This window comes from Clytia hemisphaerica, unplaced genomic scaffold (genome assembly GCF_902728285.1).
Source record: "Clytia hemisphaerica strain Z4C2 unplaced genomic scaffold, Clytia hemisphaerica genome assembly, whole genome shotgun sequence".
Lineage (NCBI taxonomy): Eukaryota > Metazoa > Cnidaria > Hydrozoa > Leptothecata > Clytiidae > Clytia > Clytia hemisphaerica.
In genome coordinates this window covers 567,213-586,058 of record NW_027103519.1, presented here as the reverse complement: position 1 = coordinate 586,058, position 18,846 = coordinate 567,213, and the positions used below count along the sequence as shown (strand labels likewise).

Genomic DNA, 18,846 nt, shown 5'->3' with positions numbered 1-18,846 from the left:
TCCGATTATTTGGATTCGTCTCAAAGCTAATCAAGTTTTCAAGTTTTCACGGATTCTAAAATACTCAACTTTTTAGGAAACCGCATAAAAATACTCACAAAATGGTGAAATTAAAAACATTTTAGGAATATTCCTAGGTTTACAACTCAAAAAGTTAAGAACATCTGAGGGCCTCAAAAAATTAGGATGTTTTTATAAAAACGATGTGTGTGTACTCTTTCCACTTTTTAGAATCTTACGCAAACTTAGTGCTTCATATCGAGGCGGACTTTACCGAAGGGATGACAAATCCAAACGATCCCGAGTACAAGATTTTTGAAAGTAACCTCCAAGCTCAGGTAAACTTTTAGAAGGCTGTTTTATGGACAACATTTTGGAGTATTCATGATATACACCATTGCAATATTTTCTGACATTACATCACGGACCCAATAGCTGATTGGTTGAAAGTGACGTAAAATCAGTCAATACGTCATTTGCAACTAATCAGCTGTTGGGTCCGTGAAAGATATTGCAATGGTGCATATCATGAATAAGTATTATTTGTTGAGCGACAATTGTGCTTAAAAGTAACCAAATTTAAAACTTGAATTCCCCTAGATTCCCAGTCCTTCCGAAAATGTGTTTTGTTAACAACCTTGTTGAGACTGGTATGTACACAAGTTGAAGATGTGTAAAACATATATCTCCTTAAATTCAGTCAAATTAAGCCATAGTCCTTATGAAAAACACTGGTCTGTAGGCTTATTGTTTTAACTTTTTGTCAGTTTTTTCCTTTGTTCTTATCAAAAGATGAAAATCGATTTGCTCAGTTTTTGAGCAAAACAAAACAATTTCTCAACGCAAGTTCAAGTTAGAAACAATGGAAAGAAACAAAAGGCTTCCAGATCGGGGTTTTTTTATACGGACTATAATTAAGCATACAGACAAAAAATATTACGCGCTCCATGAATTTATTGATTTACCTTTCACCCTGACTGTTTACCAACAGCTCAATCTTGAGCAAGACCGGTGATTTAACACAATGTTCAGCTGGTCATTAGCCAGTAGCCAATAAAGAATTGTTGTTTTTAAATTTTTATTTTTGTTTCCCAGGTAACAAGTATTTACGAAGATGGTGGAGATGTTATGGAGGGCCAAGTGCTCAATGTTGTCTGTCATTCTTTAGAGTAAGTAATTATTAGGTTTGTTATTGTTTCGGAGATCGCAAGATAAGGTAATTTGCGTTGTCAACTAAACCGTCAAGCCGACTCAACTCCCTGCCAATATTCAAAATTGGGGAAAAATGGCTCGATCTAGTGTTTTATATAAGATATTTGTGATTGTAATTATATCCGAGCTCAATCTGACGTTTTCCTTGACTCAATGATGGTTTAAAGTCAAATGATAATTAACTTCACGCCGCTCTTTAAGATAACGATACTTATAATATTTAATTGACTTTGCACCGCCATTGAGTTGGATTTACACTTGCGATTGATTCGAGACAAATTGATAATTTCAGGCTTAATTTATCGAAATCAAATTATTAACCTTTTTCACAGGCCTGGTAGTGTTGTTGCCAACTTCACCATCAACTATGCGAGTATGGAAATGGAGCAATTCCTTTTCTTTCAAGACGTAATCGAAACCAGTCAAGCACTTGGAAAATTGGATTTGGTTGCTGGTGAAAATATCTCATTGAGTATTGGGCCTGACTGTAAGTTTTTTCCTCAATTTATTACCTCTATCAACCCTAGCGTCTTAAATTAACTTCAATCAAATTTGTATTGATATTTCGCCAACACCTGCCAAAAAAGGTGAAAATCTAAATTCTTAAATGTTTGCACCAGACTCTCTGCTCAAATTTACCACTAGTAAACGAAAATTCTACTTTCTTCAGCATATCAAGATCAAGTTAAGATTCTTAAAAATTGATCTCATGAAATCTTTTTTATTGCTAGTTATTTTTATTCTCTCCAGTGCTCTCAGAACCACCTTCCAATGTTAGCGCGTTTTCGCCGTCACCGGAAGTTTTATCAATTTCATGGAACGCTCTCAACCAATCAAATGTTGATAATTACATCATCTTTTATCGTGAAAAATTACTTTCAAATCAACCCTACTCTACGTATGCTACTGAAAATACTACAGCTCATTTGACGTGGCTGAAACCAGGGACGGAGTACGTTTATAGAGTATTAGCATATTCAACAGCTAAAGGAAATGGAGTTGCGAGTACTTTGGCTTCGATCTGGACAATGGAAAAAAGTAAGATATGATAATTTTTGAATGCTACTAAACATGTAAAATCTTCAACGGTTTTTCATTTATCTGGTTTATTGTTTAGACATATGCACCATTTGCAATGTCTTCCATGGACCCAACAGCTGATTGGTTGAAAGTGACGTATTGACTGATTTTACGTCACTTACAGCCAATCAGATGTTGGGTCCGTGATGTAATGTTAGAAGACATTGCAATGGTGCATTTCTCGTAGCCCTATATTTTTCATATTAGATGAGACTGCGTCCAAATAAATGGTTTATTATCCGTTTATCGCTAAAATGTGTCTCGTTTTCAAACATAATTCCAATTTATAAGCTCGTAAACCTGGTTTCTAGGTAGTTTTTGGACCTACCCCGGTGGAGGTCCTATAAATTAACCTGTGTTCGTTCGTTCATCCGTTCGTCCGTTCGTCTGTTACCAATTTTTCTCAGGATTGAATCATAGGAATCTTTTGATTTTTGGTCCAAAGGTGCAAAATGGTGGTGGCCAAAATGTGACGGAGCCCGATTTTCGAAAAAAAAATTTCTTGGGCAAATTTGGGCCAAAAAACGGCTAAAAAACGGGTTTTTTGGACTTTGTGAGAAATTGGATCATTAATTTTTTCTGATTTTTTGCATGAAAGTAGGGTACCATCATAGGTAAAAGATGGCTCAAGCAGATCTTTGCAAAAAAAAATTTGTTGGCTCAAAAAATGCATGTTTATCTATAAGAATCACTATTAATAAGCATACATCAATGTTCTTAGTCAAATTACTAAATTTTTCTATGGGATAGATGTTTTTTTTGCTCATTAGGGCTTACTTTTGAAGAATATGTGTGTTTAGACATGAAATTTTGGCTTCTTGGCGTGTTTTTATAGAAAAACTGGCCAGATTCGATATTTTTTTATAAGCACATTATCAATTACTTAGGTATTGCCTTTTTTCGAGATTGGCTTTTTCATTCTTTATGAATTTTTGCACAAAGATACATAACTATAAACCCTCGAATGTGACAGAGCCCGATTTTCGAAAAAAAATGTTTTTGGACAAATTTGGGCCAAAAAACAGCTAAAAAACGGGTTTTTTGGACTTTGTGAAATATTGGATCATTGTTTTTTTCAGATTTTTTGCATGAAAGTAGGTTAAAGATGGCTCAAGCAGATTTTTGTAAAAAACGAAATTTTCAGCTCAAAAAACACATCTTTATCTATAAGAATCACTATTAATAAGCATACATCAATGTTCTTAGCCAAATTACTCAATTTTTTGATGAGATAGATGTTTTTTTTGCTCACGAAGTCTTGAATATGACAGAATATTTCAAGAGCATGAAATTTTGGTTTCTAAACGTTTTTTTTATAAGAAACAAACGACTAATTTTAATAGATCGTCACTGTTTATGTTCTGAATGATTGTTTAATGGTCACGTCACGTAGATATCAATTATATATGTGTTAGATACATAACCAGGTAGGTCCATAAAAGTATCACTTGTTTTTCCAGAAATGAAACATCATGCTCTTAGTAAGAAAGCGTTTAATTTTCAAAGTGAATTATCCTCTTTCTTATTTATTATTTAATTATCACTTGTTTATTCAAAAGTTTTCTATTTTGTGCTGTAACGTCAAAAAGAAGATGCTCAATTGTCATTGAACTCGTTGTGTGACGTCAATTTTTGAATATGTAGCCTCCATAGAAGCTAATTCATGATATGCAACACTGGAGAGTCTTCTGAGAATTTTCAAAAAGTTCAACCCAATACGTCACTTAAACAATAGTAAAAGTGACGTTTTGGGTTGAACTTTTTAAAAAATTTTGGAAGACTCTCCAGTGTTGCATATCATAAATACAGATTTTACGTATTTGCACTTTTGAGGACGGTATAGCCTATACTAGACGTGACCCACGTTTTTTTACGCAATACACGGTTTTCATGTCTCCCTCTTGTTTTCCTACCATGTTCGAAATTTCGGGATGTTCCGCAAGACGGGCCACCCGGATTTGCCGAGACATGAAAACGGTGTATTAACGTCTATTCCATTTTGCGACTTTTTCGAATGTTTTGAGCCCGGGTCTTCGGGCTCTAAACATTCGATTTTTTGACGTCACTTTTATTTTTCGAAGCTCCTGCAGTAGCAGAATAATCGAATTTGCGTCAAAACACTTGAAAGGCTTCTTTTTTTCGAAAATCGTCAAAGTGGAACCATAGTCACTAGAAATATACATGGTCAGGAAGTCGGCTTGGTTCGGAACTCGAGGTAACCTAGATAAAAAAAATCTCAACCTCGGAGCTGGGACTTCCCGACCATGTATAGTATTCAATTGACATTGGTGGAACTCACTAAGAAACGAGATGAAAAATCCCGGTTTTTAGTGAGGTGCTCGCTAAGGACGGTAGAGCGACTGAAGTGATTTGGAAAAACCCGCAATTCCACCCCGCAAAATCGAGGACGGTAAAAGTGCTGATTTACCGTCGTCCTCAGCTGGTCAGGATCTACTCAAATTAGAACCTTACCGTCTCCGTCGCTGAAAAACACACATACATAAACTCGCTAATGATTCTGAATTTCCGTAGTAAATATGCGATGAACGTTTGATTTGACCAGACCAGCGTAAAAACCTCAAAATAAAGTTTTTTGGTCCAGCGCGCAGCAGAATGGACCTTTAAAAAGCAACTGATCGAAAAGATTTTGTCTTTGTCGGGGCCTGTGCGCGCAATAAATTAACAAGTCCAGGCTAAACCAACCACCGATCTAGAATTTTTGTCCCGCCGACCCGCGCGATGTTTGACCTATGTTTTGGATTGAATTGGTAGTAGAATCAAATTTCTCGGTTAGATTAAAGGGTTGTTTCAGGTAGGGTCAGGTAGGGTTAGGGCTAGGGTTGGGGATGGGAGTTATCCCCTGGTTAGGGTTTTAGCTCCCGGGTAGAGTTTGGAGTAAATACCATGTTTATAAGGAACTTTGAACAACTCTTTAATGCAGTTGTGATTCGATGGCCGAGTGGTTAAGTTGCTGGCGTTCTATAATCATAGGTGCTTTGTATAGAGTGGTTTGAATCCCATCAGCGGCAAAAGTTTCGAAATTTCGGGAAATGCATCAAAAACTTTCAAAACTTAGCAATACAAAGAAAGTGTCAAAGAATAGAAGCTCAGAGGGGAGGATGGGAAGGATATTTTTTTGCGTCACTTAAGGAACCCGGTACGAACGACATTCGGTTATTGCCACGTCAGCTGGACCTTCACGCCGCTCCGGCTTCTTATTATATGTACTAGTTTGAATAAAGAAAACGATTTAAGTTAATTTTATACTCAAAGTTTCATGCCATCTAGGATGGCAATCTTTCAGTGAAATTATATAAGTTTTTTTAAATAAAATTACTATATATTCAAATGAACACACCGTTTCGACCGTAGATGCCAATTGCTGCGCAGGCATATTTTGTCCGTTTTACCACCCTAGTCTTTTTTCGTACTTGAAGACATTAGAAAAAGTGTAAAAAAGGATTGGATTGAGTTTAGGGTGGTAAATTAAATAATAAAGTGACACACGTTTGACCGCGCGACTACGGTCGAAAAGGTGTATTGTGTTTCTTATTTTTCACAGGACCAAACGTAGCCCCGGAGAATATAACAGCAGAAGCATCAGGCCCGTTTAATGTCTACGTAACCTGGATATCTGTCCCGCAGGAAGAGATGAACGGATTAGCGTTAGGTTACCGTATTTACGTCTTTACGAATGGTGCTTACGTTTCAAACGAAACAGCACCTTTCGACTACAGTGGGTGGGCGTATACAAGTAACCTAGAGCCGAGCACGTCATACGTATTTGAAGTGTGCGCGTTCAATAGTGCAGGAGATGGTCCGTGTGACAAAGCCAGCGCTCGCACTCTGGATTCAGGTAAGATTGATTCGATTGAAATTCTAGAAGTTTTACTCTTGCAACACTTAGAGCTAAAGGCTAGAGTCATTATAGGCCACATAGCACATTCACATCATATCAAAAGCAGATGCTCTCTTATTTTCTTAGAACACTATTATAAAAACATAACTAAATAAAAACAACTAAGCCTAAAAAATGTCTACTTGTATCATGTGTTATGATGACTGTTTGCATTATTAAAAGAAATAAAGAAAGCTTTTGTTGTTTTTATTCAGCACCTACGGCAGCCCCTCAAAACATTTACATCAGTTCCATCAAAACACACACTCAACTGACCATGCATTGGTCTCCACCACCAGCTGATCAAATCCATGGTGATCTCTTGTCATATAAAATCAAAGTCTTCCCAATCAAAAGTGGAGCTGACGTTTATATCAACCCTAAAGTTGATGTTTATGATTTGCATCCATCATTAAATAGCCTCACTTTGAAGTTTCTGGATTCAAACACGTTTTACAATTTTGAAATCATGGCTGTCAATCAATTTGGTGAAGGTGTCAGTGACCAAGTAGTCGGAAGTGAGTTGGTGTTATTTAATTACATGTATAATCAAGATAAAAAAACACTGAATTTTGCCTTTATTTTGTTTTGAGCATTACTGGTGATCTTTATACCTTAGTTTTCGAAACTTAGTCGAGGAAAACTGACGTAATTTTTATCCTTGACGAAAAGACATTCACAAGAGTGACGTGTTGTTCAGCGACGAAATTTTTAACCAACGAAAAAAATTTTTTTCCCCGACTAAGTTATCAATTTTAAGGTATTTTGAAAAAAATTATCAAGAAAACTTATCGATTGACAATCTGTTTTTATTTACTAAGGAACTTGTTTATGTCCTCCTGTGGTTTCCAGCAATTTTTATCTCCTCGCACCTTACTTGACCAAAGATGTTGACGATCAACTTTCTGGAGTGTTCGGTGAAATACTCAATACCGTCGTCCAGGCAACTTGCGGCGTCTGTAAAACACCAAACGGACCTGTTTCAACCAAGCTAGATATTATACGGAACGGGCGCGGTGCTTTCGCTCAAAAGGCGACTGAGTTAAAGATTTTAAAGGAGGTTGACGAGTTCACAGATTTATCTTTCCCGATAATTGGGAATACACATTCGGACGAAATGGTTGGTTATCCGTTTGTTCCACTGGTCGGACACCCAGGTGTTGTGGCGATTGTCAGAGATAAAAATATCAATGAGATTGTCGTTGAAATGATCATGATGATATTGGGTATTTATCCCTTGATAGGACTGAACTTTCTGATGATGTTGGCTGCTGGATTCATCGTTTGGCTACTGGTAAGTATATATTTCCGAAAATGGGCTTTTCCAGAAAAAAATTAAATATGGGGGGTGAATATTTCAGTGATTTACCCTCGGACAAAGTGACTTTTGACCCCTTGGACAATGGGTTTACCCCCTCCCCCCCCTCGGACAAGCATCAGTTGACCCCCCAGACAACCCAAATTACCCCCGGACCGAGCAAATTTACCCCCCGGACAAGGCAAATTTTAATGATTTTTCGCCACCCCCCATGTACGGACATTTTCTGGAAGAGCCCAATTTGCGAAAGTTTCGGTAACGCAAAAAAGTATTTTTTTCTATTAAATTAAAGTTTGTAGCTCTTAATGCGAGACCTTTTAGTGAATTTTCTTTCGATTTCAAAAGTTTAAAATGTCAATTTCTAGCACCTTCTTTTGACTAGCATCCGTGAATTTATAAACGCCTGAAATATGTATGCGTCAGTAGCCTTTGTTTCTTCTTTCTTCCAAGTTAGAGTTTTGGATAGGAAATGAAGCCGCTTATTTCCCTTCCAAAACGTGTGATCGTGTAGTTTTTACACAATTGCTGTATTGGAAATAAAATCTATTTCAAAGAAAAACAAAGAAGGCGCTTGATTCGATTCGTTGTCAGGATACCTTATCGGGGAAAAAATGTCAATGTGAGTTTTATTTAGTCGGGGTTTTTCTTCGTCGGGGAAAATATCGTCACCTAAAGGCATTTTCGTCACTTTCCCCCGATTAAAATTTCAAATTCGTCACTTTTCCCCGACGAAATTTACAATTTAGTCACTTTCACCCAACTAAATTGTCCAAATAAAATGGTTTCCTTCATAGCTCGAAGAAAGATCTAGTAATTCGACGTTTAAAGCACTAATTTCGGTAAATAAAGGTGTAGAAAATTTAGATTTTAATTTTGGTTGCGGTTTAAAAAATCGGGTAAAAGTTTTGGTCGGGGATAAAATAATCGGGTAAAAGTTTTGGTCGGGTGATAAAATATCGTGGAAAAAATTCGTCGGGGGGAAATTTCGTAACCCCCTCAAAATGTTCGTCACTTTCTCCCGACATTTTTTCCCCGATAAGGTAATTGGAAATATTGAAGATTCCCCTCTAGCCATTCGACCTTTTGATTTATTGAATTCTTTTAACTTCACAGGAAGCATGTAACAATACAAACGGAAATATCGATTTCCAGACGAGTTGGATTCGCGGAGTATACGAAGGGTGGTATTGGGCGTTCGTCACTCAAGGAACACATGGGTGAGTCTGTCTTCCTAGATAAATAGATAGAGTCGATATATAACTCCCAGTCATCTACCGGGTGCGCCACAAAAAAGTTTCTCTCTTTAAAACTAATTTTCCCGAAATCTAAAAATTTTAAAAGAACCATTCCTATTCAATTGGAAAGAAGATATATAAACTTAACTTTTGATGGGTCATTTATCAAATTCGGTTCATTAGATCGAAAGTTATGCTCTATTGAATAAAAAAGTTACTTTCTGAAGGTACTCAAAAACGTTAAAAATCGACCTATCAAATTAAACAGAAGCATAATAACATGATGCATCAGTACTTTCGTTTCAGTCATTAAAATGATAATTAGCTGTATAATTGACAGTTTGTTATATAAAGGAAGATTCGTCGAAAAAAGCCAAAAAGTCTGGTAAAATTTAAAGAAATACATCGAATATGGGTTTCGAGGTACATCCAGCCTTACATAGACTTTATCTAGTCTAGAACCAAAAATCTGTGGAAGATTTCGTTAAAAGTAAATTGGAATGATTTTAATGAACATTTTAAACCATGTCGATCAATCAGTTTCAAAATTTATGTGTTTAATTACTGAAAAAAATGGTCTTAATCATGTAAAGCCTCTTACGATTGCCAATTTTAAAATAAAAATTTAATAGGTCGATTTTTAACGTTTTCGGGCACTTTCTGAAAGTAACTTTTTTATTCAATTGAGCATAACTTTTGATCCAATGAATCGAATTTAATAAATGACCCATCAAAATTTAAGTTTATCTTTCTTCTTTCTGATGGAAAGATCTTTCTGATCTCTTAATTCTTAGATTTCGAAAAAATCAGTTTCAAAGAGAGAAACTTTTTTGTGGTGCACCCGGTAGGACTTTTACTCTCGGCTACCTGATAGCTGGGGGGTTCGGAATAAGTGGGGGAGGGGTTGGAAAAAATCAAAATAAAACTTCATGAGTAAATTTTAAAAGTATGATGTCGTGAAATCATGAGTATTAAACATAAAGCAATAAATAAATAAATAGTCACTGTTAATTTGAATATATTAAAAAATAATTTAAAAACTGGCATTAAAAAACAAATTTGATATATTTTGAAAATCTTTACCATGTAATGGTTCAGGGCTCTCATAATAATGATTGAAGAAAACCTATCGATGACAACTGTTATCAACATTTTGGATAGTGGCTGTATTTCAACGTATTTTGAATTGCCCTTATTTTCACTGATTTAAAAAATAGCGAGAAGGAAGGTTCCTTCGTGATATATTTAAAGGAGAGCCCGTTAACCTGAGATGAAAATTGTTATAAATTGTTAAGGAACATTAAAGTGGTATCGAAAAGTATTGAAATTAGGTTGTTTTTTTATTGGGCAGGGTACGATTCTTCTTAATTGCATGTACAGTGACTTTTGTACTTCATTCCATTGTCACCTTGGTTACACCAAGCATCAAAGCCGGAAATGCTGGAATACGGAGGAATAGCTTTGCATTTACCAGAGACTTTGGGTGGTGAGCGGGTGGTAGTTATCGCGGGAGATTTAGTGGCTGTGGTTGATTTGGGTGGTTGAGGGGTGCGGGGTGGTGGAGAGCCACAAGCATTCTTATTGGTACAAGCGTAAGCCACATTTCCAACAAGAACCGCTGCTTTAGCTGCATTCATCAAAGGATATTTGCCTTGTCTACAAAATTTGCCACTGAAATCATCAAGATCCAAAGCCCAGAACATGTATCCTTTGAGGTTATGTTTCTTCATCACATTCTGAATTTTGTAAACAATACTTTGTTGATCATCATATCCTACCCATTGATCACCAGAGCTTCCATAAGGTGCTTTGGCTGGACTGCTCTCTGTACAAACATGGTTCTGGAAATTCATCTTGCAGATTTCATAATAAGCCAAGAATCCTTTTTCACGAGTGTGTGGTCCTGTACTTCCAATGGTGGCAGGTGTTCCAGGGTTTATTTGACAATTATTCTTCAATGTGAAGCTACGACCATAAGAAGCAAGACCAAGGACCAATTTATCTGGAGATGCACCTTGGTCAAGCCATTGTTTAACAGTGTAATGGATATTCTCTGGTCTAGCGTTCTCATCAGTGTTGGTATGATGTCCAAGTCTGTTATCCCAAGAACCATATAAATCATATGTCATCAGGTTAATGAAATCTAAGGATCGTGATATTTCAGCGACTTCGTAGTTGTTATACACAGCGTTAGCAGCAGCTTTGACGGCAGCAGTGACCAACAAACCTTCTCGGTGATAAACGTCAGCAAGCTCTTTGCAAAGTGAACTGAATCGTTGGCGATCTCCAGCTGGTGATCCTCTAGCTGCTGGAAATTCCCAATCTATGTCCAAACCATCGAATCCTAAACGAAAGAAAAATCGGTGTTTAGCTTAGAAAGGTTAAAAGCATAGCGCCTTTCTTGAGAGTTCTTATGGAGGGAAATATGGTTTTTAAAGTATTAGCTTTTTCTCAGATGTATATACATGTGAAAGCAGGTGATCAGCTGTTTTATATTTTCAAGAACATTATTACTAAGATGAAATTCTGAATTGCTTCATTTGCTGTATTCGGGAGTTTTGAGAAAGCACCACTTACCATACTGTTTGATATATTTAAGAGAGTTGGTGACGAATCTATCTCTGTTAGCTTTGGTTGAGACCATCTGCTTGAAACCCTCTGAACCATGAGTCCAACCACCGATCGCTAACAATGTTTTCAATCCCGAATCTCTCTTTTTTAAATCTTGCATTTCTTTGTAAAGCGCTGATTGATCATTCCATTCATAAGGTGCAATTGTGTATCCATTGCCAGACGAAACGACTTTGCCGAATGAGAAAATCAAGTGTGTACATAGTCCATCTTGGTAATCTCTGGATAATTTATAAGTGGCAAGTCCAGATCGATATTGAGACCAGTTGGTGTAATAGCAAACACGAACATATGCTTGAGTTGCTATCACAAATGCAAAGAGAAGTGAGATTTTGAGTATGGTCGTCATCTTGCTTGGTGCTTTGTTGCCGAGAGTCTTTCCAAAAGCTTTAGTAACGCTTAGGATTTCGTGTTTTACAACAAATCCTACCGTATACTAATGAATTTAAAAAAGATGCTTGTTGTTGCTTCTTGCTGTTGCTTGAAGATGCTTTCTGATAAATTCGGCAAAACTCATCCCTTTTATACTTTTTAGTGATCTAACTATATGACTGTTCGGTCCAAACGGAATGTTGTGAAATTCTTTTGATGCTTTACAATTGCATTACGTTTATCCGTTGATATCGGAATGAAAAGTTTGTCTGGACTTTTGGATCTATGATCCTCCTTAGGGGTGACGTCGAAATATTGCGGTTTTAAAACGTCAAATGTGTGATTTAGTTATTGATCTATAAGAACAGTCCAAGGAAAACTTTTTCTCTGTTGTTTCTATGCCATTTGATATTTTAAATGGCAGAATAAAGTCACTGAAACATTTTAAAAATTCATTTATTCGAAAAAAAAGAATCTACCAGTGGATACCCCTTAAAACCACATACCCCTTAAAACCCACAATGTTGCATTTTTGGCTTTCGTAACTACCAGATTTAATTTTATGTGGTATGTTTCACTTTTTTACAACCTCTTATAAATGTTCTTTCATAAAATACCAAATTTTAAGGATTTTAAAGATGCTAAAGTATCTTAAAATTCGAAGTTATTCAAAATTTTATCAAAAATCCCTTCAAAAAATCAGGTTTTTTGGACCTAGAGATTACACAAATGAATTTAAGGTCATAAAACCTATACTTTTTAGATACCTAAACTTATGGTAGGTATGAAAAAATCATTTTCATCTTCGTGAATAGACCCCAACGAAAATGACAGGCCCTTAAAATTCTACTTTAAAGCACTTTTATGGTGATGATCAATAAAATCTGAAAATCGACTTTCTCAAAACCTGGTCATGCTGCATACCAAAATGTCACAAAATTTGATGGAGATTTAGAAAGACATTAGAACCATAGGTCAAAAATGAAGCGAATGAAGGTTTTGGCCTTTCGTAGCCGTTTTTGACGAAAAAACCACACACAATTGCATTATGGGCATGAAATCCTGAAAAATGAAAATATTGTTGTGGGAATGAATTTCTAGCAAGTCTTTGAACCATTGAATCACGAAGCAACACCAAATTTGTATCCATCAGCTTGAGTATCCCGTTAGCAAGGGTCGGACTTTGTGGTTTTTAGCCTTATTTTTGTAGGTTTTAAGGGGTATTTTGATTTTAACACATATTTTTGAGATCATTTAGGTACTAATGGTATATTCATAACATTAGTAACTTTACAGTGAATCACTGTTCAAAATTTGAGGTCAAAAGAACTTTTTTGTAAAAAGTTATTCGAGAAAAACCATTTTGTAGGTTTTAAGGGGTAAATAGCTAAAACTGCACTTTTTCACTTCCCCGTGAAAAACTGAAAACTGTTTTCTACAAAACATCACTGCTAGGGAAGACAATCATAGACAACGTACTTTCAACACAAAAAGTTTCAGCCTTACACTCCAACTAAACAATGAGATAGAGGGTACCACTTTTTATTGTGGGTTTTAAGGGGTATCCACTGGTATCAAGGCATTTATTTTCGAAAAAAATAAAAATTCGATTGTAAACAAAGGGAAATCTTTATAAAATGTTAACATTTCTTATAGAAGAATGTTTCGAGGTTTGAAATGTCAAGCTCTTTTGCTCAAGCTAATTAATTAATTAATGACTTGATGGTAATTGTTCGTTTGGCAAGTTATTCCTTAGCTTGATTACAATTACTACCAGATAAGAATGGTCGAGTCATTACGTCATAAAAGGATGCGTCTTTATGGCACGGAAAAGCGTTTTGAAAGTCTTCTCCTGTTATGAAGGTTAAAAGTTTGCGCCTTGGCAAACTTAAACTTAAACTTCATTCGCTTTCATTTTCTCAACTAAAAGATTAAGATTCAGCTAAGATTTATGAACAGGGTGCCAACGGAACTTTAATTTAGACCAAGAAACCTTTAAAACCTCGGGAAATGAACATTTTTTTAATAGAGTGGTCATAAAGTATCTACTAGAGGGGGTGGAAGATTTGGGGGGGGGGGGGGTTCAACAATTTTTTCCACCCTTAAGAACACACAAAAATCAGAGAATATAAATGAAACTAGCCGGTACCCGGCGTCGCACGCCGGTTTAGCTGTTGCTGAACGCATTTTAAAGTCCTTTGGATGTTGGGAAGCTGGCTTACGATGAAGTCAAAATTAAAGGGAAAAATTATCTTCAAAGTTTGACTCTGTCCCTCCCAGGTCACGTATCTTTTAACCATATTTTGAAAAAGATTTTTAAATTGTTGCAAAAATGATCAGAAAGGGCGTTATTCAAACTATACCATAACGGCGACCTGCGACGTCCGAAAAGGCTTTGCAATTAGATTTTTTTCTCGCTTCGCTCGCTTTACATTTGCCGTACTTGTTGATGATTAGGAAAACTTTGATGTCAAGATAAGAGGAGTGAAATTATAGACATGACACGAGATTCGTCGAAAAAAGGCAGCCCGTGGGTACTTAGGCAAGAGAAGGATACGGGCATGAGCCGTTCTTAAGGATGCCTTTTTAAAAATGGCAGTCCCTGTAAGGGTTGGAAAAATCAGAAAATCAAACTTCAGTCCCACTAAGAGTCGGTAAAAATAGGGAAAAAATTCAACTTTTTACCCCCAGAAAGATAGAAATTTAATCAAATTAGTCCCAATAAGGGAAGTAAACTTCACAAAATTTCGCTTGTTTCTTCTTCTCTCTAGTCTCGCTAAGGGTCCAAGGGCCAAAAGTCAGGCAGCTAGGCACCTTCGTCATAACTTTTCGAATTCAACAATGAATGACTTAGATTTACAGCAATATAATTATCGACATAGATGTTTATAAGTCCCTTTTTACGAAGAAAGATCTCTTGTTTTTACCGCCTTTCGAATGTATTGTTAATGTTGCTGTTTAGTTGTTCCAACAAACTTATCTTGTGATTCTTATGTTTTAAATGTTTTAAATTTGTTCTTTTGTTTTGTTTTGAAACGAATTCGAATGTCTCAAATCAAATAAGGTCGTTAATTACATTCGAAAACATAAAACAAAAGAATAGAGAGAAAAAAAGAAAAAAACATAAGAGGCGGGCTCGGGCACGTCTGGGCAGATATTATAATCTATCAATCAAAACAAACTTATCGAACAACTCAAAGTCTTTATAAAACGGCGCGAATCTGATTTAACACATTTGTGGAGCAAGAAGCAAAAGTCATCTTTTAAAAGAACAAAACATTGCGTTCGAAAACGAAAGTGACACACAAACACACATACAGACTACGGCTATTAATATATAGATTGTGCAGCTCAGGAAGCAAGGAAGCAATATTTGAAATTCAATTTCACATTTCAAGAAATTTTGGTTAATTCCTCGTTTTCAGCAATTTAAAGTTCGGGCGAAAAAGTCGCTTTTGGGAAAATTGATGAATTTATTCGAATATTTCAATTCGGGAGGGGTTTATAGACTTCCAGGCTATATCCTGAGCCATATTGGACCATTCTTGGACTTTTAGTTCCTCAGATCCTAAGGTCCTCAGAACTCTTAAGTTTAGACTTAAAACTCAGAGTTAAATGTTCTACCTGTCCAACTTAATTTAGAGCGCTTCCAAATCGTTTGTGGTTGTAAGATTTCTAGGGAATTTTCCTTTTTTCTCAAATATTATGACTTTGATTGTAGATACTTTTTGACCGCTCCCTAAATGCCTTGAAAAAAGTATATATTTGATACAATAACCTTCGTTAATAACATTTTTGTTTTGGTGTTTGACTGAATTCTTAGTCTGTTCTGAAGTTTTGAAAACTTTCTAAACTTTTCCTTCGAACTTTCCCACTAAAAACACTGACTGGTGGATTTGGTTGAAATTTAGCACACTCGTTCCTTGGGTGAATATCTGGGGTGTTTTTAATTCAAACAATAAAACTAGTGTCAAACGATCAGGCTATTTCAGGTGCTTCCATTATAAAACATTACTTGACGACGAATATCATGAATTCTCTGAGGTTAGCTTTACTACCGACTACTTAATTTTTTATCACTGTTAACCGTACTTTTCCAGCTATGGTGATTTCACAGTGACGAAATTCTACTCAAGATGTTTTGCAGTAGTCTGGGCCCTAGTTGGCTTAGTGATGACATCATTAATTATCGGAGCCATAGTAACAGCCTTAACAACAGTAAATGGTGCAGCTCAATTCAAAATTTACGGTAGCGAAGTTGGGGCTTTGAATGGGTCGTTTGAAGAAAAACTGGGACTTTTGAGAAATGGAAAAGTGAATGAAAGTAAGTATGATTTGTTTATACAAAGTGGCAATTTCTTATCAAAACTTTTCCAGAATCTTCTTCAATGTGCAAATATTGATTCTCTGGATAGCTTAGAAATAACTGGTACCCATGGATGGACTCTTTTGTTTACCTTATCTGTTTGAAATTCGTTGGTAAAAAAGTGACTGAATTTTTTATCGAATAATTTTTCACCGATAATTTTTTTACTGACAAGGTAATACATAACCTCATGAGTTGAATTAAACATCTTTTTTCAGGAAACTGAGACTACTTTAAAGTCCTTAATTTCGCAACTCACCCTGTTATAGACATACACTTCGTCCACCCCTTTGCCAACCTACTTTTATGACTATTTATTACTATAGTGGATAGATTTATTTGCTCTTCGAATTAGCTTATGTATTTTATTGACGAAATCATCATTGTTTTATTACCTTAGAAAGAGCATATACCACTGTCCAAGCGCTCAGAGAAGACCTGCTTGCAGGCAAGATCGAAGGAGTGCTACTAGATGCATACACGGCCGGAGCGAACGCACATCTCTTCACAGACGAACGACTCCGCGCGGCCACGAAATTGGAATACCCGCGGTCGTATGGTTTTGTTTTGTCAGGAGGTTTGAAAAGTGTGGCGACGGAATTTAAAAGTTACATTAGAACAGAAGAGGATTGGATACTCGGTATCTTAAAAAATTCCACAGAACCGATGGGAGTAAGTTTTTCAAAATTCTTCAAAAATAAAAGGCAGAGTTTTTTGTAGAAGCTACAGTAGACGCTCTCTAACTCGACGTTCTGCTATTAGATATGCTCAATTATTCGATAATATGATAGGCCACCTTTAACAAGAAACTCTCATAAAGGATGCTCGTTTTATCGATGAAAATACAATTCCCCTTGCAAATTGAATGTGAAAGCGCTAACTGTTATTCCAACTGAAATGGTTAAACTGACAAAGAGTTTTCACTTTGGGAAGGAGGTTTTTTGAGCATTTTTAGGGGCAGCTTTTTATCAGCACCAAAAAGCTGCTAGTGTCGTGGGTGTCATGTACTAACTGCTTGAACCCCTCTGTGTAAAATTGTTTCTTGAAAGTTATTGGTGTGGAAAATAGATGGCTGACAATCATATATTTTTTGACTTTTGAGACAATCGAAAAATTTCAATTAACTTCCAGGTATCACCACCAGCAGAGTTGAAATCGCCTTTCGATCCAGAATCGAGTATTTTATCAACAGCTTTGGTTTCCATGACAATAATGATTCTTGTTTTCTCAATCTTTGGGTTGATATGGTCACACTATCTGAAGAAATTGAACCAGAAAAATACCCAAAGACTCAGTAAGATCTATTTCCTCTTCCTACCAAATACACCTTTTCGACCGTAGCTACCAACTGCTGCGCGGGCATTTTTTTGTCCGCTTTATCCCACTAAAACCGTCCCAGTCCTTTTTTGCACCAATAGACAATAGAAAAATGCGTCAAAAAAGGATTGGGATGGTTTTAGGGGATAAAGCGGACAAAAAACTGCCCGCGCGACTACGGTAAAAAAGTTGTATTATTTTACTTTTTTTTCATAAGAACCAGTTAATTTTGTATAAGGCTCGGGTGTTCTTATTTTTGTGATTTTCAGGCTTAAATGGTCTTAATTCACTCATTGATTTTAAGTAGCTTAAGTTCCGTATTTTCTTTGTCTTTTCTGAAAACTGAGGCAATCTAACAACCTGTGAAGAGTTTCGGACAATCATCTTTTTTAAGTCAAATATCACGTGACTATGAAGCGCCAAAAGAACAATAATAAATTCATACTTTTTGTTCAGGTAACAAAGATCTTTTCAATCAATGTAATGACATGGTCAATGATTTCGAAAGTTCAATGAATACCAAAATTTTAGAACTTGAAGATAAACATTCTCTACAAAGAGAACTTTTAATTAAAGATTATTACGGACATAGCGCTATAGATCATCATGCGCGTCACGGTGATAGACTACAACGCATGTTAAATAACAAACTCCAAAGGAACGCTATTAGACCAGTTCTCCCGAACAAAGAGGATCAATTAGACCAGCAGGGTGATATTGAAACAGGAGAAAAAATTCAATTTCAAACCCCTCGAGAATTTAAAGAATCGCAGGAATTGTTCGAAGAGACTCCAGTCGATGCTTTTGAGAATGACGGTGGTGAGGACACGACAGAGCATTCTGATAATATAAACTCTATTGAGCAATCTGATGATATAAACTCTACTGAGCAATCTGATGATATCAACTCTTTGGAGCAATCTGATGATATTAACTCTTTGGAGCAATCTGATGATATAAACTCTTTGGAACAATCTGGTGATAACAGTGCTCCTTCAGTCGTTTAATGATTATTTTATTTTCAAAATAGTGTTGCCAGAATCGCGTACCGTATGTCGAACGCTGTTAACATATTTTCTAACAATATTTCAATTTCGACGCTGTAATGAATATATTTTTTCATATCAAACCAATATTATAAATCTGAAATTTTTATATTCCATCTCTGTACATTTTTTTCCATTTACTTATCGCAAATACATTTGTTTCCTCTTACCAAGAGACTATAGCTTACCTGGGAAGAAACAGGGTTAGACCAACCTCGTTCCCTATGCGTACTATCAGCTTCTTGATGCTTACTGATAGCGCCAGATAATATTCTTTGGCGTCAATCAGTAACATAAATAACAATCAATTGGTTAAAATTCTACGGAAAATACAAATTACCAAATACCGTACTTACCCATAACAATCCAAA

At 36.1% G+C, this 18,846-nt stretch overlaps 2 protein-coding genes across 2 annotated transcripts in view; one reads left to right on the top strand and one right to left on the bottom strand.

The window, feature by feature from the left end:
- The window catches only part of LOC136799372 (uncharacterized), a 51,812-nt gene extending 33,166 nt beyond the window's left edge, over positions 1 to 18,646 (top strand). The window contains exons 28-39 of the mRNA XM_067056087.1: positions 232 to 338; positions 1,096 to 1,169; positions 1,545 to 1,699; positions 1,963 to 2,250; positions 5,855 to 6,148; positions 6,406 to 6,708; positions 7,012 to 7,484; positions 8,622 to 8,725; positions 15,847 to 16,070; positions 16,513 to 16,784; positions 17,244 to 17,406; positions 17,886 to 18,646. Coding sequence (XP_066912188.1) covers positions 232 to 338; positions 1,096 to 1,169; positions 1,545 to 1,699; positions 1,963 to 2,250; positions 5,855 to 6,148; positions 6,406 to 6,708; positions 7,012 to 7,484; positions 8,622 to 8,725; positions 15,847 to 16,070; positions 16,513 to 16,784; positions 17,244 to 17,406; positions 17,886 to 18,436 — 3,008 coding nt within the window. The 3' untranslated portion in view covers positions 18,437 to 18,646. The remainder of the gene's footprint in view (positions 1 to 231; positions 339 to 1,095; positions 1,170 to 1,544; positions 1,700 to 1,962; positions 2,251 to 5,854; positions 6,149 to 6,405; positions 6,709 to 7,011; positions 7,485 to 8,621; positions 8,726 to 15,846; positions 16,071 to 16,512; positions 16,785 to 17,243; positions 17,407 to 17,885) is intronic.
- Positions 9,689 to 12,004, bottom strand: LOC136799373 (chitinase-3-like protein 1). Its single transcript, XM_067056088.1, has 2 exons — positions 11,321 to 12,004; positions 9,689 to 11,087 (listed from the first exon to the last, which is right to left on the bottom strand). The coding sequence occupies exons 1-2, from the start codon at positions 11,721 to 11,723 to the stop codon at positions 10,108 to 10,110; spliced, it is 1,383 nt and encodes a 460-aa protein (XP_066912189.1). The 5' UTR covers positions 11,724 to 12,004; the 3' UTR covers positions 9,689 to 10,107.
- Positions 18,647 to 18,846: the final 200 nt, after the last annotated feature.